This window comes from Thermobia domestica, chromosome 4 (genome assembly GCF_964235325.1).
Source record: "Thermobia domestica chromosome 4, izTheDome1.hap1.1, whole genome shotgun sequence".
NCBI classification, from domain to species: domain Eukaryota; kingdom Metazoa; phylum Arthropoda; class Insecta; order Zygentoma; family Lepismatidae; genus Thermobia; species Thermobia domestica.
Genome location: NC_137457.1, coordinates 214,242,061 through 214,264,659, shown reverse-complemented (window position 1 = coordinate 214,264,659; position 22,599 = coordinate 214,242,061). Strand labels below are relative to the sequence as shown.

Here is a 22,599-nt window from a genome sequence, read left to right as displayed (position 1 = left end):
TAGAGCAGGTATGACTTCTTCAGTGAATTTTTTACCCGCCCTCTTTATGTTGGATAGTTTTCGAACTATTGGCGTCCGAAAGTCATTTTCCCACGCTTTCGGCACCTTGTAGATCTGAAACTATGTCCGATAGCCGAAAGTTCAAGATAACTTTTTTTCTTGTCTCAGTGGCAGGAGTCACCTCCCAAGCGTTGTAACACTTATTTTGCAACACCCGATATATATATATTCAAAAAAAGCAGAGATAGTCAATTTTGCATATACCTGCCTGAATTGAGATGGAATGGGCTATAAATATTTTATAAATTACATATTTATCTATAATTATCTTATGGGAGAATACATGGATTCCACCTTCGACTTTCATTTCTATATTTCCACGTAAATACGCATCTCAGAGGTAAGTGCATACCATATTTCCATTATTTATAGACTACTCTATTAAAATATTATTAGAAATTTCTTCTGTAAATTTTACAAATATATGGATCCATATAGTAAATCTGCACTGAAATGAGATTTGCAAAATGCTGTAAAGATTATATATTTTTACCGGAAACGGACCTAAGGTGAATACATACATGCAAGTAGCTAGCCCAAACCTAACCTAATATTAACAAAAATAAGTGAAATTTTATCATTTTCCGAAAATAAAGCTAGACCTCTTTATCTATACATAGGCCGTAATTTCGGGGTAAAGAGCAAGAAGTATATCAAGTTACACGTATGTCAATTAATTTTGTTTTAATTACATTATACGACAAAGAAAGGATGTGGTGATCAGGGTCTGAGAAGTTCCAAAGCTGATTGTCCGTTTCTAGCAAAATCTTGAAAATTTTCCGGGAAGAAATCAATAATTTGCTCGTTTGTGTGCTTGATAATATGTAAGGAGAGCGGAAGTTGTATATTTTGCCATATTTTTGGATTTGGGGGGGGGGGGGGGGCAGGATTTTTAAAATTAAAATCTCTTTCTTTGTATATTTGTTGTATTTTTTATTGGTTAAGTTTAGGTTAACTTAGTACTGGCCTCCAAATCCATAACTATACCATTTTTTTTATAAGCGGTTATAAAGATGGAACTATTTAGCAAGCGAAGGGAACTACTTCGCGCAAGAATACCGCATGGTTGAATTCCAGGAAAGTAACGAACATTTGTATTCTGAACGAGGCTGAAGGTGTACAGAGGTATGCAGAGACGAGAAAATACAGTACTAATTTTAACAAAATTGTTCCAAACTTTTTAAAATCTAAGCTAACCCTACCCTATTTCTCCCTACCTTACTCTATTTTACCCAAATCTAATCTATTACATCCTTTTAAAGTGGTCCTAAAAATTGATGCTTTTTAAATTTTAGTAGCTGTTATTGTGCTTCTTGTCAAAAACCAGGCGGACGGCGAACTTCGGAATAAATGCCAGGGTCTGGCACACAGCGAAACTGAGCTCCCTCGCGGCGGAGCGTTTAGCTTACACACCTTTGGCGTGGGAGATGCGGAATCAATTCCTGTCGGGAGGCTCTATATAGCCTTACTGCTGAACGGGACGGTAAACTCCAAATCAAATCAAATCCACACCGAAACTGTACGTACCTGATTACAGGTAAAGAAAGGGTAATCCTAGTGACATTTTAAGAACGGTGCATAAGTAAACTACACTTAGCAAAATTAGGCCTGGAATGAAAGGCCATACAGAGCAAAATTAGGCCTGGAATGAAAGGCCATACAGAGCAAAGTTAGGCCTGGAATGAAAGTTCATACAGATCTAAGAACATGGTGCTTTCAAGCGTGAAGCATGAAATCCGTAGGTGTCTAAACTCGCGAGCTCCGCACTCAAACAGGCTCGGGCTTAATAATTGAGCGGGAGCCCAAGTGAGTGCGAGTCCAGTTGAGAGAAGTGAGCGCGAGCTCAGTTGAAAGAAGTGAGTGCGTGCCCGAGTGAGCGAGACCTCAGTTGAGAGATGGAGAGTCATTGGCACGGGTGGAAATTCCTTGGAAACTCTTCCTCTGGGAGGCCTGTGAGGAACGTATAGCAACTTCATGTTTTAAAAAAAGCGTGGGCTAAAAAATGAACATACTGGCGCTACCCGGGCAAGACAATTACCATATCGGTGCACCTCACCGGCGTATTTTTCCTTTCGATATTGTTTGGTTGGCACAGAACACGGAAAGAAGTCGCGAGAAATCGCTGCACGCGCTTTTATCCGATTTCTCGTAATATATATTTCATCCTACTTTTTATTGTTACGGGGTCCTTTAGTTTGCTACGTTGTTCCAATCAACGTTTATACAATTCTGAATTGACGCCTTTTCTGCTTTGCCCTCCAGCCCACGCAAAACTGCAGAGGTGTCAGGAAGTTTCTGCGTAGCAAAGAATACAAACATTCTCTTTCTCTTCTTGTATATATATATATATATATATATATATATATATATATATATATATATAGATAGATAGATAGATAGATAGATAGATAGATAGATATAGATATATATTTTTATTATTATTATTATTATAAGGAAACACTTGTGGTTTTCCGGCACAGATCAGGAAATCCACAGCTAACTTCCTCAGACAAAAAATCCTAGTAGTTACTCCATAATGTGCCCTTCATGATATTCGGAGAATAGCGCCAACCAGTTTATTCTTTAGCTCATGCTTTTTTAAAACATGCAGTTGTTATACGTTCCTCACAGGCCTCCCAGATAGAGTTTGCAAGGACTTTCTACCCGTGCCAATGACTCTCCATTCATGCAGGTGGTTTCCAGGGTAATTAAACCCATTCCAGTGACCTTCCGTGCATACTAAATGTCTTTTTAAGAAGGGGGTCCGGGCATCTGTATTGCTGGCATCCCCAATATACAAGTTCATCCTTCTATCTCCCTTCTTTGCCTCATTGTAATAGGCCCAGCAGGAAAGAAAAAACATTCTCTTCTATATTTTTTTTCAAGAACAAATAATACGATAACATACTTTTAATATTTTTTGCTTTTGAAAAGCATTTAATTGCCACGGAGGAAAACGTGCATTTTTTTCGCTTATCTCTACACTGTACATCTTTGTCATCTAATACCCGTGGAATCGAGATGCATATTCCCTTGCGTGGCAACCTACAGATGAGAAAGATGTAAATTCGTAGGTCTTTTGTAATTTTTGACGGTTCAGTATCCACATTGAGAAAGTAAGGGTTCATTGTTTTCATTATTTTTGAATAATTTGCGCAGTAGTACAATATAGATGCATACGTATTTAGTGGAGAGGAAAGAAGGCATGAAAGTAAGAAATATTTGTGATTAACAGATAGGCGTAAGGACAGGAATGAAACAGAAGTAATTATTGGCAGGGTATATTAAGATAACAACAGTTAATTAGTAATACGTCATTTTAAACAGGTTTATGTGGGTCTCATACGGACCGGCATCTGTGGAAGATTAGCTATTGCTATTTTTTTAATATAGGCCTACTTACAATTACTGCTGTTTCATTTCCTTCATAATTGTTAATACGAAAATATATTTTACTTTCATGCTTCTGTTGTTCTTTACTAATTACTAGAGATGCAAAAAAGCCGGCTTTTTTGAATCGATGGTTTTTTTCACATAAAAAGCCGGCTTTTTTGGGGAAAAAACGAGAATTTTGGAAATTTTGGCTTTTTTCAACTTCATGATTTTTCTATCTAAATAGCTTTTTTATAGTATATTCTATAGTTAGATAAGAATTCCATGACCTGAATGTGATATTTCGCTCTGAAATTCACCATCAAGATGGACGGAGCACATGTTTTACGAACATGAAGAATGTAGTATTTGAGGGTAATTTTAGAGGCTATTTAACTTTATTTTAACTTTTGAGTTATCGACATCTTTTTTCTTGTCTAGTTTGTCATCCGTGTTTCATTTCTAAGAGCTTTTAGTACTCTAGCTTCTAGCGCAAAAGTTAAACTTGCCCGTTTTTCTATTTATCCGTCAAAGAGTACGTTTTTCAATATATCCGTCAAACCGTACTTCCACATTTCTGTTATACTGCAGCTGTGAAGTGATTTAGCAATAATTTTCCGGACACAACCTTGAATACCAATTTATACAAATAATCAGTAGCGGATTTAGAAAAGTACTTTAGGAGGGGTTTTTCTGATTGTTTCGTTTCCTAAAAAGTCCTAATTTTATTTGGGAAGTGCTTGAAGTTTATGAGTACAGGCATAACTAATATTTCGTTTCGTTTATATGTTTAGCAATAATCTTCCGGATACAACTTTAAAAATCATTTTATACTGAGAATCAGTGGCGGATTTAGAAAAGTATTTTGGGAAGGGTTTCTTACTAATGTTTAGTTTTTTTAAACATTCGTAATTTTTATTTGACGGGAGCTTAAAGTTTATGAGTAAAGGCATAAATAATAGATATTTCGTTTGTTGCAGACATTCCGTAACTTTGGGGAACGGGCTTCAGTCCGAAAGACCGCCCCCCTAACCTTCGCAAAACCGTCACTGCTGGTAATTAGTAATAATAACGATTTAAAAACAATAAAAAAGGAAGTCGCCCAACTCACAGTACACGCACTATTTCTACATTCACAAATGGAATGAAGAAAAGCTTTGTCAGAATGGTCGAATGCTGGTTGAATCCCGGACTTCCCGATAGAAGCGCAAAAGCTAATCACTCAGTCATGTTTGTTGTGCAGTTGTATTTAGCTTAACTTAAATATATTCCGTAGTCTTTTTTTTGGGGGGGTGGGGGGGAAGTTCCGTAATGATATGTTGAATCCCTCTTGTTAAAAATTCAGAAAACTTGAGGATTGGGTAAACTGTGATGGTGGTTCTATAAAACTTAACTGTAGAATTTCAAGGATATACAGAACCAAAAGCTCTAGATGTGCAGCCTTTAAGTGTATCATATAAATCTAAGTATTTCTCTTATGTTTTATTTTAATTTTATTTTGTTTCAAAAAGAGGGTATGGAATATTTTGAAGTAAAAATACTACATACTATTTTGCTAGTTATTTGTGTATTCTTTAAAAAGAAGTGTTTACTTTTAGGGTTGGCTGGTTTACACCAACTTTTTTTTTTTTTTTTTTAATAACTGGTTTAAACCACAAAAATAAAAAGAATGAAAAATGCGAATCGTGTGAACTTCTTGGTAACGTTTCCAGATATCAAACCACCTGCAATAGTTTTATTTCCCTTTCACCTTTTAATCAAGGTGCCCCATGTTCAATTCTCGGTCGAACCACAAACCTTTTTTCATGCGTAACCCAAGTAGCGGTTCGGATGTCAGTTTAAGCGAAAGTCTTCTCCTTGATAACCTCGGTATTTCGTAAGGATGTTAAGCCTAAACATACGAAACGAAACCAAATTGTATATTTCTGCATGCTTGAATGAGTGTTGTTTTATAAAGAATCCAAGGTTATTTAAATATATTGATAGAAATTGGCAAAATTTATCGATTGCCTACGTAGCTTCCAGCATTAGCTTGGATTGGACTTTCAATAATATCTACATACTAAATTTGTAATTTAATACCTCAGTTTTAGCGTACTGATTATGATACGTTGACCTTTAAATTTTACATGCAAAGCAATAACAGGATTTTCCCGTTATTGTCTTACATTTCAAGTAATGACGGGATTTTCCCAATGGCTAGGGCGGGAGATTCTCAACTTAAGAAATTTGCTGACCGCACTTCTTTAAGCTTATGGGAGTTCTTCTGGCATAACCCCGCTGTTGCATAATAACATCAAGGCGAAACAAACTTCTTTCTGTGAATATGTAATATAAATACATAAAGCAAAAAATCTAAGTCAAAGCCTGGTTTAAACCAAAAAAGCCTGGTTTAAACATCCCCCAAAAAACGGGTTTTTGGCATTTTCAAAAACAACCACGGTTCTTGCCAACTCTGCTTACTTTTGTATATAGGAGGTTAAAAAATTCTTATTATATACATTGGTTAATCCTGTGGAATTCATAATGTAAATATGTTGAAGAAAAATTGTTTGAAATATTTTTCCGAAATTCATAGTTTATTTTCGATGTTTTATATTATTATCAGCATCAACCACTAATTAAATGATTTTTTGTGTTATAGAGAAGCGATACAAAGTCTGTTTTATCAATTTAAAGCAGTATTTTGAAAAAAGCCCAAAATTTCCCAAGCAAAAAAGCAAAGCAGAAAAAACCGAGTTTTTTTTCCAAAAAAGCCGGTTTTTTTCCGAGCCCTTGCATCTCTACTAATTACACATTGTTGTCTTACTGCCCAAAACTAATATCCTAAACTAAGGAACTATCAGATATATCCTCCCTATTCTATAAATCTGTTCGCGGTTTTAGCCGTGTCTTCAAAAATGAAATGAAATGAAATCTTTAAGTTTAACGTTTCGCGATTTTTTTTTTTCTTTCTTTAAGGTTTAAGGGAGACTATGATTAAGACAAGAAAATGATGATGAAAGAATTGGTAGATGAGAAAGTGAGAGTTCCACGAGAAATCCCACGACACGGTGCTGTTCACCTCAAACTTACTTGACCGGGCATCGAACCAGGGATCACACGCTGGGACTCTGTTCGGAAATAACGAAAACAATGTATCCTTTCCTTATCACTGTTAATGAGGATATAGTTTCTTTTCTACCCGTTTTCATCCCCCTCTTCGTCCAATGTTTCCAACCGTCACTGTAAGCAGCTGTCTTTTTAGTGAACTGTATTATTTTAAACACCAAGTTCAAAATGCACAATATGCATATTTTATTCTTCCTTTACTAATACTAAATTATTTACCTTGATATTAGCATGCTTACGCCGCCATTTTGGTCTTTGTTGCAGCCGAGACAAATATTAAGTTTGCCATTGTTTCCAAAAATGTTGGACCAATATTGAAGTTAAGTGCCAGCGTGGCAAATGATTGATTTTCACTTCACACAGATTTGGTTGAAGAACTGCTAATAGTGCATCATAAATTGAGAAATGACCAGGAGTTAATACCTGATAGTTATTAGAATGAGAAGATCGAGCAGTTAATGGTCTAGAATTTCAACATTCTTCAATTTGACACAAAACTGTATACATTTCTTCAAATGTAAGCATAGTGTTACCTACCACTCGTCTTAAAGGGTACTTGAAGAGACTTTACATTAGCTTCCCATATGCCACCAAAGTGAGTCTAGGATGGTGGTTTAAAATACCAATTTATAGGTTGCATACATACTCTTTTAAATCATCATTATTTACAAGCTTTAGTAAGGATTTTAATTCTCTATTTGCATCTATGAAATTTGAACCACAATCACTGTAAATATTACTAGGTTTTCCTCTTCTAGCTGTAAAACGTTTCAAAGATGCAATAAATGAGTGTTGAAGCATCGCTTACTAATTCTAAATGGATGGCTTTGACACTGAAACAGAATGCTACAGAACCTTTAATCACTTTTGAATTTCGATGTTCAGTGTCAGGTTGAAAATATACAGCAATATCACTTTTTTATTCACCAACACCAAATATCTTTGTATTACATGTAGGGAACAGTGATTTGCCAGGGACCAAATTGATTGCAAAATTCTTCTCCTGTAAATGTTCAAAAAGGAATTTTGTAAAACCATTTCTAATAGATTAAAGTATTCATTTTTATACGCAGTTATGCATGAATAAGATAATTAATAATTTCAACGTTCCTTGTGTATGTTCCTTTTAATGAAATCCTAATAATTAAAAACACAACGTGAAAACTACTCGATTTAATACCGTAAGGGTATGTCCTCTATGGAAGATAACATAATGCTGAAAAAAGTATTGAAATTATTAGGATTTTATTAAAAGAAACATACGCGAGGTACGTGGAAATTATTTATTCTCTTATCTATACGTAATTGTATATAAAAATAAATACTTTAACATTGATCGATTGCCGAAAGTGTAATTAAGGCGGCATCTGGAAAAAGAACACATAAGCCTATGTGCTGCTTTTCCGACCATCGTTTTTTCTAACACGCCACAGTGTTGAGAATACTCTTTGAAAATCTCAGTTCAATATCTCAACACGTGAGTTCAGTAGAACAGTTTTTGTAAATACATGTTTCAGAGTAGTTGTTGTGAGCCTGTTGAATCATAACATAATCTACAAATATAGTGTTCTTGTAGTTTGTACCGTAAATGTTATTATTTATTAACTATAGTGATGGATGTAACTGAGCCAGTTGAAAAGAAGAGACGATTGATGCATACAGGGTGGCCCAAAAGTAGATATACAGTACCGTACTGATCAACTCATTGCATTTTATATCATTTCTTATTATTCATCAGGTAGACTTAGTTTCTTTATTATTTGTTCTTAATGTGTTTACTTACATCTTAAGCTCGGAAGAGCCGAAGCAAATAAACCCATAAACTAGAATATTATACTTGATCAATGCAGCGTTGTTTACCTACTTTTGGGCCACCCTGTATAAAAAAGAAACGAGAAAGTTCAAAAATTAGTTAAGTTCGAGGTGAAGTATATGTTACAAAGTATATGTTACACTCAAAAGTAACGTAATTCCATCAAAAGCTTTTACATTGGTTAGTGAGTGTTGTGTACATAGATGTTATGAACAGTTTCCACTTGAAGACCAGTGTAACTAATTCATTCTACAGTGGGCAAAACAAGGCACTTCAAGATGACTACCTACCAACTTGCATGACCCTGTCGGCTAGTAACAATGACGCAACAACCAGAAGAAACCTCGTCTGAAAATTTGGTCTTACTCCATCAAGCAGACCCGGCGGGAGCTCATGTGGTTCGGATTCCACGTTAGGTCCACGTCTAATATAGCCTCGCTGCTGAACAAGACATTGAACTCAAAAATCATCATCCATCAAGTAGAATGGCATTCAAGTTAAGATGTGTCAAAAGTTTTAACTCACTAGTTTTCAGCTGTCTATTAAAAGATTCATGTTATTCAGTCGAAGTCCTTAAGTGGAGTCCATTTTCAGGAACGGAGAGGTACTCACGATAATTGTCCACATAAGTTACATACTGATGTTTTAAATGTAATGGAGGCCCATTTACAACTAATACCTAGTGATTTTAGCCACTATTGTGCGTATAGAACAAATATGAAGTATTTTGAAAATCGAGAACTCATTGTTAAAAGCCTTTTTGATATGTTTAAGATCTATTATCATGAAACGGCCAACAGGCCTCTGAAACTTTCATATAAACACTATCGTAACCTGTTTAAAGCCATTTTAACTACGGGTTTACACGTCCTAAGACAGACATATGTGATTTTTGTCTTCTTTTTTTTCACATACTTATGTTTTGCCAAAATTTAGTTTTGTAGTGATACAACCAAGATATTTATACTTTTTGAATGTACAATACATGAATATTTTAAATCTTAGAGTACACATTATTGTAAACCTAACTCCTGGTTGGAAAAAGGGCACATAGCACACTTATTTTATTTAACACACTAATTAAAGCGAGAATTTTTTAATATCAAACACACAGTACAGATTAAAAGTAAGCAGTTATCAAAAACATTTATGATAAAACACGAAATAAGTTACTTACATATTACGAGTTATCACTGTTTAAAAACTTGAAGGCTCAATATCTCAAAAGCAATTTTTGACTTATGTGCCCTTTTTCTGGATGCTGCCTCAATTATTATTAATGAACTATATTTGCTTCGGTCAGATTCTATTTTTATTTTTTCTACACTTCTATTTTTGTATGCATTACATTGTAATAATTTCATATTTTATGTGTGTTTACAGTCATTTGAACAGGATGAAGATGATCAGTATACTGGTGGGTATGAAGTCGGTTCATTCCCCAAGGACTTTGCATATGGATTATATGATAATGATTGTGATGTTCCTACCTCCCTACCAAGTGAACAGAAACCCAGAATCCTTCTAATGGGACTCAGAAGGTATGCTATTTATTTATAAATATAACGTTTTAAGATAGTGCGCACAAATACGTATAACTTCAGGATACACAATGTAATTATTTTTAAGCAACATGTGGAGTGCGATTTCCGGGATTAAATTAACTCATGTACATTTTCCGAGCGATTTAAAAATTACTTACAATAATCTGTTGGAGATAGCTACCATTAGAGATATAGGGAGAGGGAATCTTGTTACTTATTTGGTCCAAACTCTTGTGTCCTCGCGAATTCTGTTGAAGTATTTGAAACTTAAGGTATATGAAACGATAATTATCCCTGTTCTGTATGGATACGAAGCATAATCGCTAACTTACAGGAAACAATGCTGACGAAAAGTATTTGAAAATAAAATCGTAAGACGATTATTCGGACTCAGCAGGGACGGGAATGGGAAATGGTGGAAACTTGGCAGAGGAACTGTATAATTTATATCGTTTATTGTTGGTGTTAAGTCTAGGAGGCTTATCAGGTAGGTTGGTGATGTAACCAGAATGTAAGAAAGTAGGAACACTTTTAAAATTTTAACTCAAAACCCAATCGAAAAAAAAAAAAAAAAAAATAGGAAGATCTGTATACAGATTGGAATAAAAAGTAGAAACTGAATTTAGCTGGGTAAGGACAGAAGTTCCATGTGCCATAGAGTTATAAGTCGACAAGATAGAAAGCTATCTTCTGCTCAGGCGCGAGCTTCCATAGGCTTGACGTTTCCCTTTCCAATGTTTTCCTTCAACTTGTTCAACGTGATTTGACTAGAGTTAACATTCTAGAAATTTTGTTGTGCGTTTAACAGGTTTGGAGTTACTTTATTACAAAATTTGAGCATGTTTGCAGTAAGATTTTTCATCCATAATAGCACCTGAATGTCTGATTTTTCAGTATGTTATATGTTCAAGCATCTTAAACGCTATGCAAAAAGTAAAAAAGGTTCAAAAATAAAAGTAACATTGTAACCTATTTTTTACCTATTAAAGATACATATACAGCGTACGAAATGTGAAGGAAGGTTATATTTTGTTTTAATATAAAGTTGAGGTCACTGTGTCACACCCTCGATATCGCCTCCTCAGTTAAACGTAGTAATACACCTGCATATTGCATAAAAGTGTAAAAACTGGTCAACATAAAGAAACACGGGTGACTTAGACCGATGCAACACCAGAAATACTGAAGTTGCTGTAATATTCAATAAGAAAGAGAGAAAATCATAAAAAGTTCTTATTCACTCAGTACAATGTTAATGGGGTTAATTAGGATTATAGCTTGAAATAAAAATGAATGTAAAATCAGTTTCTTTAATAGGAGTAATTCAAATGTCATCTTTAGTAGAGATAATTCAAATCTGAAACTTACAAAAATAAAAAACGAAGTTATTTGCAATACAAATAATTTTATTATGAAAAATACTCAAAACGTAGTAAGCCATAAATGTCAATAAGTGAAATCTCAACTTCCAATCGATTACTCAACTAATTTCTCTTAATTGGCAAGCAGTAGTAATGAGAAACTAAAACAATCTTGAAAATTGAAATTAATTTTTGCAAATTTAATACTTCTCAAGGCAAATTTAAATTAAAATTTTGGACAAGTATTACTAATTAAGCTGAAACTGTAATTATTCTATGAAAAACACAATTTCAATATTTTCCAACTTTTTGAAGTAACAGAGTTCAATTAAATTCAATGTTATGTATAATTCGATGTATAGGATTAAATTATCTTCAGGTTTAACGAGTGAAGTTCTAATGCATTCTACCACTAATGATTTAACTAATTCAAATACCAAAAAACAATACACTAAATTCGTAACACCTACCATTTGTCAGTAGGAAAAAAAAAAATATATTAATAGGACAGAAAATTACCTTAAATGTCACTGTTTGATTGCTTTGTCTGGCCGTTCAAATGTACTGTGCGTCGCCTTAACGAATTACTCCTACAGAATTTATTTTAAGGCTCACTTTCACAAACTAACGAATGTTTATGTATGATCACTTTAACTTCAGGATTTTAATTAAGAAATTCATCTGAATTAACGTAGCACTGAAACCAGGTTAAATTGATTTAACAAAAGGCAGTTCAAACCGAAAAATGTCTTTTCATTAATGAAATTAATTCCTACTTGAATTTAGCACTAACACGTTAAGAATTTTTTGTATTAATTTCACTAATTTAATTTTGCAACTTTAGGCTAGATTTATGCAAATCACAAGGCATTTTACCTGGGAACTGCGTAGTCGAATGAGCACATCTCTTTTAACTAATAATTATGATTACTTTAACTATTTATTTTTTGATTTAATTTTGTTGCAATTCAGCTAATTATGTAATTTATTTGAATATGTATTTAAGGCAATTCCAATAATCACGAGCAGAAAACTTCACTATTATTCACACTGGAAATCTCTAAGAAAAATTGTAATTAACGAATTTCACTAATAATTGAAATACTTCGCCATAATAGTATTATGTTTAGCAGTTCTTTCAATTGATTAAACTTAGATTTGATCAGTTATTAGCTTCAGTGGCATTCCTATGACGGTAGAAAAAGAAAATTAGAACTTGAACAATTTAGCAGTTGACCATTTAAACACAAGGGACTGGAAAAGGAAATTTCCATCCACTCAGAAGACGTTATGGAAAGCTCACTTCTTAAGAAAAGGAGAGTTGCATAATTTGCTCTGACTGAGCTATGTCTTCTTGCAGCTCTAATCAATTCACTTTTCTTCCACAATTTGCAAGTTTTATTTCCTTATTAATTTCTTCCATCATGTAAATCAAATTGATGAATCGGTAAATAAAAATAAATTAATATGTAACTTGCAAATGTGAATTCACTGTTAAATTCATGTCTTAATACAAAAGACAGGTTCAGTTCCGACACTTGTTTACTGTGAAACTACGAAACATCAAACTAACTCCATTACGGCTAATTTTTATAGTTTAAGTGACATTTGTTATGAGCAGATAAAAATAATTATAGGTATGGTTTGTATTGAGATTTTAGATTGATTGATAGACAAAATATTTTAACGCTACTGTGTGTCAGAGTAGTAGTAATCACTGGTTAGGAAATAAGCAATCTAATTTTTTATTAGATTATTATAAAAATATTTAGCCTCAGAATTCTAGGAAGCTAGAAAAACCATCTTGTTAGGTGAAACCAATTGGAAGATCAGAAATAATTTAATGTCTGGAACTGTAAATGAAAAAATATTTCTGGCTATTGCTTTTTAGATATTTTAAGATTTTCATTATAGAAGACTATTTTACTCAAAATTTTAGACAATGTCAAGAAGGTAATGTGAAGTTACAATCAGATTGGAAGAAATTGAGCAATTCCCTTACAGTTGAGCAGGAAAGATTGGGAATTCAAAATAAAGAGCTAAAAGAAATAACATGACACTGTACAGATAATGACTTAAAAGATGATGGTCTGGTACTATAAGAACAAGCTAAATGATCCTTTTCCTTATTATGCTGTTAGATGTCAAAAAAGAAGTTTTTGTAAGCCTCTTATTGAACATACGATAAATATTTAAATCTTGAGATAATATACGAGAAATTTAAGAGAACCTAGCAGTATTAAATTACTTAATTTAATGCAACGAGAACTAGACATTCGGAAAGGCAATTGTAATGAATTCTGGACATCTTTATCAGAAGACTTGATTTAAATTGTTGATTATGTTTATGATTGGTTAATATCTAAGTCTTTTATGATTTTTTAAATATAGAACTTTTATGGATATTAACCATAAAGCAGTTAGTTAAAATTAAGCTAAAGTTTTGGATGACCAGATGTGACCTAGCGAAGATATACTCCTCTAATCTAAATAGTGTTTAAATAGAACAGAAGGTGGCCAAGAAAACCTATCTTTAAATTCTAAAACAAAAGTTGTTTAAATAAAATTATTCACCAATTTACTCTATCAGCATAATTTCTTATAAGGTCCTCAGATAAAATTTGAAACGCTGAAATTTTTACCAATTAAGTTTATCAACATGTTTAGGTATAAATTCTTCCGAAGGTGGAACATCCTCGGAAATTATTTGTAAATCAACTTTCTAGATAAACTCAGTAATAAAATCTTCAGACATACCACAATAATACACCTCCCCCAATCAACGTTATCTGCAAATTCTCTTACGAAATCGTCTGATAAACGTGGGCATCTACTAATCCATGTCCAACCTTATTTTCAAATTCTCTTATAAAATCTGATAATTTTTCTTCCTAATATGATTACTTAATTAACCTTATCTTTATATTTACGCAGAGTGCAAATTAGATAATCTATATTTGGAGGGGCTAAAATTAGGCCAACAGGACACAAAATCTGAAGGTGCAAATTTCAAAATGAGACTTTTGCCTACCCCTATATATACATATATGACATTTGTAATAAATAAAGAGATTTATTAATTTAATAAATCTACCGACAATAACTATGTACGTATATATTGTCTGACATATACACACCCCACCGAACCTTTCTAAACGTGTTTAAATGTACTCACTCTTGTCCCCGTAGCTCTCTAAGGTTTATTTAGTTAATAATTCGGCCCGAGCGATATCCATAATCACAAGCATATGTTAATTTTTCCACTCATATTGAAATCTTCCACTTTGCGTTATTACTAGAGGTTGCAAAAAAAAAAAAAAAAAAAAAAAATGCTGGTCCCGATTTCTGACATCAAGGTCAAATCGAAGGCCAAATATTTAAAATCTTTCGATTCAAATTTCGAGCTTGTGCTTCTACTCCCCTCTAAAGCTGCGCTCTTCACGAATTTTTTTCTCGAAATATGGATTCCGTGATGGGGCTCAGGAAGTCAACACTTACAATTACTTTACTGTTAGGTTACAGATGAATTGATTCACTATGGGCTACGTTATTCAAATAAAGTAAAACATTACATTGAAGTTTTTCAGACAACATTATAAGCGTGGACAGCAAACCGTGCAGCGAAAAGAAAGATGGAAAAATGAAGGGTTAACTTTAAAAACCCACTCCAGTTGAAATGCTTATACAGACACGGATAGTGACAGGGAGAACCAGTCGTATTAACAAATGCTGAAACAAATCTTCAGTTATGCGCTTATTCACCTAAAAATCACCTTCACTAGCATGTCTGCTCACTAGGAGCGTATCTCCAGCGTGTACGTTAACATATAGTTACGAGAGAATACCTATATCTCAGATTTTGAGTAAGTTTTACAGATTCAAAAGTTCATTTCCGTAAACTGTAAAAGGCAGTGATTACCATGCTAATTATCACAAATTAAATGCAACTTTTGAGTTGCATACACACAAACTACTAGGGAATGAAGACCATGTGCTAACAAAAAATACACTGGAAAATGAATAACATGTTATAACAAAACTTAAAATAAGATGATAATCGATACAAATGTAGAAGATGAATATGACATGTCCGAACTTCGCGAAGTATGGTGGAAGAAGCTATTTGTTTACTTCTTCTTGGCCAACCGCTAAGAACATTTATAAATCCATATGTGGCTTTGTTATACGCAATTAGTACATTCAGATTCACGACCGATGACAAACTGAAGGGTACGAAGGTAGAGTTGCAAGTAACAACCGTAGTCATAATAATATATTTCAACTAAACAACATTGAAAATAGTGGGTAATCAGGTGGTAAGTAGAAATGACCAAAACTGAATAGTTTACATAGGTCATTTCGAAATGCAGCTAGAAGATAAAACTTACAAGAAATGACAAAAATCAGTGAAATTTGGAGTTATACTGAGGATAGCTTGGGGGAGGGGGAGGAAAGCAAGCATCCCCAGTGGGGATACTTCAGCTGACTTCTTTGGGGGGAACAAAATGAGATTGAGGGGAAAAATCCCCCTCATCCCCCCGGTAATTCGCACCTTGTAATTACGTATGAAATCTTCTGTGGTGTTTTGAAGTTCATGTTCGTCTTCATAACATATAGACAACCATTGTTCCTCTGTTAGTATATTTAAAACCTCATCTGATAACTTCATAACATGCTTACAAAGAATATTTTGTATAAGATATGTGGTACTTCCTTTAGTAGCTTTTTTTTTTTTTTTTTTTTTTAATTAATAAATGATCTAACATGTCAATAGAGATGCAAAAATTAACTAATTCTTCATTAATACTTAAGTAATAACACACACTATTAAATACAGGTTTAAGAGATAATATTCGATTAGCATGTGGCATATTCGATTACAATTCTGCTGAATATAAATATAATTAATTCCAGTTCTGTGTATAGGTCATTCATTTTATAAAGATTTTCTATATAATAAGTATTGAGAAACATTGTGATTCAATATATCATAGAATTAAGCAAGATCTTAAACTTTCAGCAGGAGTAATGGAAAAACAAATCTTATTAAAAGAAAAAGAAATGGTGTTAAAAGAACAAGAAAGAAAATTAGGTAGAATATATACACCATAATCAAATGGGATAGTGACAAAGAAAATGAACCTGTAAACGACAGGAAAGGTCGTGATAAGATAGAGTCTTAAAAGTGAATTAGTTTTTATAATAATATTAGTGACTTTGGTGGGTTATTCCCGTATAGCCCAGGGAATAAAGGGTTTTTGTCGGGAAAAATTCGTGACAAGCTGAATTTTTGCCAGTTGTTAGGACCTAACTAGAGGTGTATTTTCCCAAAAGACCCCACCCCTCCCCATTGTGCTATCCCCTCCAGCCCCCCTTCAACATTCAATTTGCAGTTTTTGATTATCGCTCGTATCCGTTATTATTAATCCGATCTTCAAACTCTTTTTATAGTCTTTTTCCTTGAACCACGATCTAAAAAAAAAGTTATTTTTAATAATTTTCGCTAGGTCTAATACTTTAAAGAGATATTTGTAGAAATAGGCAAAATTTTACATTTTTATGTGTACTTTTTTCCGTTTTTTATATTTTAACTTTTGTGTGTTCGATAATTTGTAGAAACGCTTCAAATAAAAGTTGTAGAACGCTTCTTTAGCTTTAAAACGGTGTATAGATTAATATACTTAGAGGTATGGGAACGTGTGAAAGGGCACCTTAAGAGAGTGACGTGCGCGCTCATCATTATTGCAAACTTCGCAAAATTGCCGCACCCTCGCTTACCTCGTTTACCTCAAATGCTGTAGCATAAGATTGCATGGACCACTACGCAGTACCCAAAAATGGCTCCCTCTCAGTCTTTTTCTAGCTTTGTAGGTCCCCTGGACCGTGACACTCACGGTCCCTGCCTCAAGCCACATTCACTATTGTTCTTGATGAATGATGAACGTAAATAAATATTTTTTGATTTTGTGGAATATATTACGCGTATTTTTTTCAATTTCAGTCAGTTCCGTCAGTTTTCTTTCGGGGAAGGGGGGGGGGATTTGCCCCTAACTCATATGTATAGGGTTGTTCCTTATTCACCACCTATTCACCTGCTGTGTCCCGGACTGACAACCGGTAGCTGTGAATTAATTTACATTATTATCTATTAAAAATAATCATTACTGTTCACAGGATCACGGACCTCTGCCCCACCACTAGCTAATGTTACAATTTTTCTGTTCCTTATACACGTTATATTCATTATTCATTTCTTGACTTTTGTTTACAGATCATCCTATCAATAATTCATATATAAAATTCTTGTCTATATTGAGAGGTAACTGGTTTAAGTGCTTTTCTCCCTCTTCTTTTTCGTCTTACGGACTCCAGCTTCCATACCTATTCTGTAGCTGGCAAATTAGCTCCCAACCGTCTCTGTACTTGCAAATAAACCCTTAGTGAATCTGTTGGCATGCTTCTGTTGTTGGAGGTACTTTAGCCAAATCGAAATTCGCTCGCAACTTGGAATTTCTTGTGAGCATAGTGAATTTGAAGTATCAGGCTTCATTCAAGTTTGAGTATCTGTTCAATCCATACAAAACGTTCTCCACTTCTTAGCAATTCTTTGGAAATATTGTTCTCGGTAAACATCAAAGTTTGTTTCTTAGCGTCAGACGAGGATTTCAGCATTTCTACTGCTTTTACCTTTCCTAAACCATAAAAGCAAGACGTAGTGTCCCAGCCAGTCACTGCATAGGTACATAAGAGATTTCTGATTTCTTTGTTTTGTTTAACCAACATTTGAATGTTCTAAAGTACTTTGGTTCGATCATTACTACCTATTTGTTGTTTTTCTTTCTCAGGAGTAAGGGCTACTAAAAGGACCAATAAATCGGTATCGAAACCTACAACGACGATCTTGGAACACTGATATAGTTTTTCTATGGCAACCTCCACTATATGAACATTAGCATCTTCCTCTGCCGTGTATATTAATATACCCCTTTTGTCCAGTTCTGATGCAATTTGCAACATTTTTTTTTTCCCTATTTCCTAAAACGTTTTCGTTGGCTGTTAAACATTTTGAGTTCTTCTTTCGGGAACAAACAATTACAGGTGAAAGTTACTTAGCATTGCTACGTAACTGGTTGATTCTGCAACTTAGTAATGCAGAGATAGACGACTTCGTTCTGCAACAAGATGGAGCACCGCCACACTGGCATCGTGCTGTACGCAGGTTTCTAAACGAGAACCTCCCAAACCGGGCGCTCTGGAGTCAATGATCAAGTTCTTTGCAAGTGGCCTCCAAGATCACCTGACCTCACAGTTTGTGACTTCTTTCTGTGGGGGTTTGTGAAGGACAAAGTGTATGCACCTCCACTATCCGCAACTCTGAACGATTTCCAAGAACGCATCAGTGATGCTGCCAACTCCATCACACCGGATATGCTTCACAACGTGTGGTTGGAGCTAAATTACCGCCTCGATATTTCCCGCGTTACAGGTGGCGCGCACATCAAGTGTTTGTGATTTCAATTATTGCTACAAGAACTTTTTGAGTTTATGTATCACTGTTCAAAATTTCAGCAAAATATTCCTTCGCATATTAAATTTACACTAACTTGAAACCTGGGACTGTTTCTGTGCTCACCCTGTATATAAGGTCAGGTTTCCTACTCATCTGATTGGAGTCAATTAATTACCTGTCTTTTCCTGGTTACTACTCACAATTTTCCAGTTCACTCTATACATAGTTAACACAAATGAAGCCATACAAGGGATGTATAAAGAATGTGAAAAGGTAATGTAAGAAGAACTGCCTGGCGTCCCTTCTTGTGAATTCCAATGTTTTTGTGTTTAACAGGTCCTAAATATTGCGCCAATTATGATTCACCGTCCCATTTATGATTAAAGAGATTTTTTTCTTTGTTACATCACCTGAGTCAGAAACACTACCCAAAAGAAATACAAATTTAACATTTATTAAGAAAAAATACATTTACGCTAAATTTTAGAACGATAAAAACTCTCTCTCTTGAAAGACTTACGCAGGCTCTCCAAAAATTTGGGAGAAAACAAAATCCAGGATCAAAATTAAATAAGAGACATACTTTTATGTGTTTAACTGTCATTTTTTTGTGCCAGAGTAAATTGTTACGTAATTTTAGCCTGAAAATTACTGAAATTTTTATCAGAAAAGGAAAAAATATAAACTCAAAATTATTGAATGCGTGCACAGCATCTTTAGAAATATTTATCCACACATAAGAAAATACATTAAAGACAGCTCAGTTCTCAGAAGAAATTGTGCCACAAAAGACGGCAGACAAAACGAAATACAGGGTGTCCTAGTTTAAAAATATATGCATGAACAAGACGTCATTTTGGTATAACCATTATTTGTGTACTGCTTCCGGTTCAAAAGTTCTGCTATCCCAAACTCCGGGTTGCATTGTATATTGGACACCCTGTAGTTTAAATACGGTTAACATGCAGCGACTGAGAGCAGTATCGTCATTGTTGATTAAAGTTCCCACAATGATGCAGCTCTGCACTGCCGATTGAAGTGTAAACTAACTAGAAGTTAAAACCCGTCACAGGGAAAAATACGTTCTTTTCCATTGAAAGTAATATTCAAGAAATTATTTACATAATATATGCGCCGTCTTAAATATTTTTAAAATCCTTTTTTCCGTCCCTCTAGAAGCTAAAGTACTCATAGATCGAAAGAATGGATGTGATTTCAAATTCCCTGTTGTTTGTTTAGTAGACTTAATTGGCTACACAAATCTTTCAAAAACCTTCCATTTTTAGGTGACATACTTTCTTGCAGTTTTTTTTTTTTTTTTTTTTTCAATCTGAAGAAGGAAAACCGGGACAAACAGGCATCCCGAAAGCCTTTTTCGGGATTGTTAATTCTTTTATCGAAAACCGGGACGTCTGGCAACCCTATATATACTTGCTGTTGTTCATTTCTTTGTTTGTTCTATCGAAACTTCACGGAAGTGACTCTGGTCCTTTTTTGCAATACGAATGTACTTGGAAATCCAATCTCAATATTTGACACTATAAATTAAAACACATTAAATTTTCTGCACATTACTTTTGATAAATTAATAGTCCAAAGTTTCCATAGTAACAATGGAATTTCATAGTGAGGAGACGTAATTTAATTGATAAAGTTCAGTTTAAATATAAAAGAAACTAACTACTACATATACTTTTGTGAAATATACACTGTAAATATAAGGTGTTGAATGAACACAAAATGACTACCACTTTAGTGTGTTACTTGTGTGTTAATGCAGCACCAAGCACATCGCCTTTCGAGCATGTCAGAAATAAATCGTTACTACCTGAGAGAATTTGCATTGATATTTATCGTTTAATATGAGAAAATCTTTGCGAAATATATTTGGCATTTATGCCAAGTAACGAATAATGTTCTATGTTTTCTGTAATCGGTCACAATAATATTGTTGTAAACCTGTAAATCATCTGACAGAAGTTCTGCCATCTTCTGTTCACACGTGCTAAGACACAAGAATAACAGAGAAAGAAAATAGATGGAAGCACTGCTATCTGTGTAACTGTTGTCAGATGATTCACAGGTTTACAACAATACTATTGTGACCGATTACAGAAAACATAGAATGTTATTAGTTCTTGCCATAAATGGGAAATATATATATTTCGCAAAGCTTTACGTATATCAAATAATAAAAAACAATGCAAATACTCACAGGCAGTAACGAGGTATTTCTGACATTCTCTGCAGGTGATGTGCTTGGTGTTAAATTGACACACAAGTAACACGCTGAAGTGGTTGTCATTTTGTGTTGTTTCAACACCTCATTTTTTGCTGTGTACTATTTTGACCTATATAGCTCTAACAACTGGTCTGTTTTCAAGATAACAGAACACCACATCTTACTATTCAAATCATACGAAACACGCCACTATTATGCTGACATAATTCGCAAGGAGCGGCTGTCCGGCACCAGTATTCGTGGTACCGGTGAGCACGCACTTCGCTCTCTTAAAGTGTCCTTTTATACGTTCCCATACCTCTAAGTATATTAATATATACACCGTTTTAAAGCTAAAGAAGCGCTCTACAACTTTTATTTGAAGCATATCTACAAATTATCGAATGCACGAAAGTTAAAATATAAAAAACGGAAAAAATATACATAAAAATGTAAAATTTTTACATATTTCTATGAGTATCTCTTAAAGTGTTAAACCTAGCATTTTTTTTTTTTTTTTTTTTAGATTGTGATTTAAGGAAGAAAACAGTAAAAAAAAAGTTTGAAGATCGGATTAATAATAACGGAGATATGAGCGATAATCAAAAACCTTGCAAATTGGTTGTTGAAGGGGGCTGAAGGGGAAAGCACAATGGGGAGCAGTAGGGACTTTTGGGAAAATGCACCTCTCGTTGGGTCCTAACAACTGGCAAAAATTTAGCTTGTCTCGAATTTTTCCCGACAATCATGGATTTTTTCCTTTCATTTCCTGGGCTAATAAAAGTCATACTTCTAATAAATGCTAATAAACATAAGGATTTTTGTGGGTCATATGAATATTAGCTGTTGTATTAGTAATAAGAGAAATTTTAATAATAAATAAGAGATGTATTTTAATAGTACTGTTAAAAATGAAATCAAACCAAATGGTAAAAGTAGAAAACAGTTACATGAAAAATTTAAATAAACATACTGTAGTTGAATTTAAGAAAATGTGTAAGGAAAGGGGAAAATAAGATATTCCCGATTAAGAAAAGCAAAGCTCATTAGCCTTATTAAATAACATGAAGATGAATATAATACATCATAATTTAAAACATATTCCCATTTAAACGTGTATTTGAAGAATCTAAAGTGAAAACTGAATCTTTACCAATCAATGTAAAACTTCAAAATTCAGCATTTAAATCAAGATCAGAAACATGGATATTTAAAACAGATTGTAAAGAATGATCCTCTAGAACAGTAATTATTTCAGTATCAAAAGCTTTAATAAACTGAATAAAAAAAGGTTGAAGAAATATAGCTCTTTAAAAGATAATCTTTGGATAAGCTGTCAATATTAAAAAGGAAAAGAAATTCAAAACTTTAACACTAATAACAAAGTGCGTCAATCAACCAATTTAAAAGAATTCATAACTGGGCTTAAGAAGTATTAAGAACAAAAATGGATGAGTTCCAAGCTAGAAGGTTTGGTTGGGCTCTTACGAATATTAACTTTTTAGAATTTGCACTTAATAAATATGCACCGTATGTATCATCATACATAAAATTACCATGAAATTAAAAAGAAACCAGCTGTTATTAATGTAAAAATTGAAGATGAA

At 33.8% G+C, this 22,599-nt stretch overlaps 1 protein-coding gene across 2 annotated transcripts in view; it reads left to right on the top strand.

The window, feature by feature from the left end:
• The window catches only part of RagC-D (Ras-related GTP binding C/D), a 145,277-nt gene that overhangs the window by 29,084 nt on the left and 93,594 nt on the right, over positions 1-22,599 (top strand). For both annotated transcript variants that reach the window (XM_081755474.1, XM_081755473.1), the window contains exon 2: positions 9,740-9,897. In XM_081755474.1, coding sequence (XP_081611600.1) covers positions 9,884-9,897 — 14 coding nt within the window. In that variant the 5' untranslated portion in view covers positions 9,740-9,883. The remainder of the gene's footprint in view (positions 1-9,739; positions 9,898-22,599) is intronic.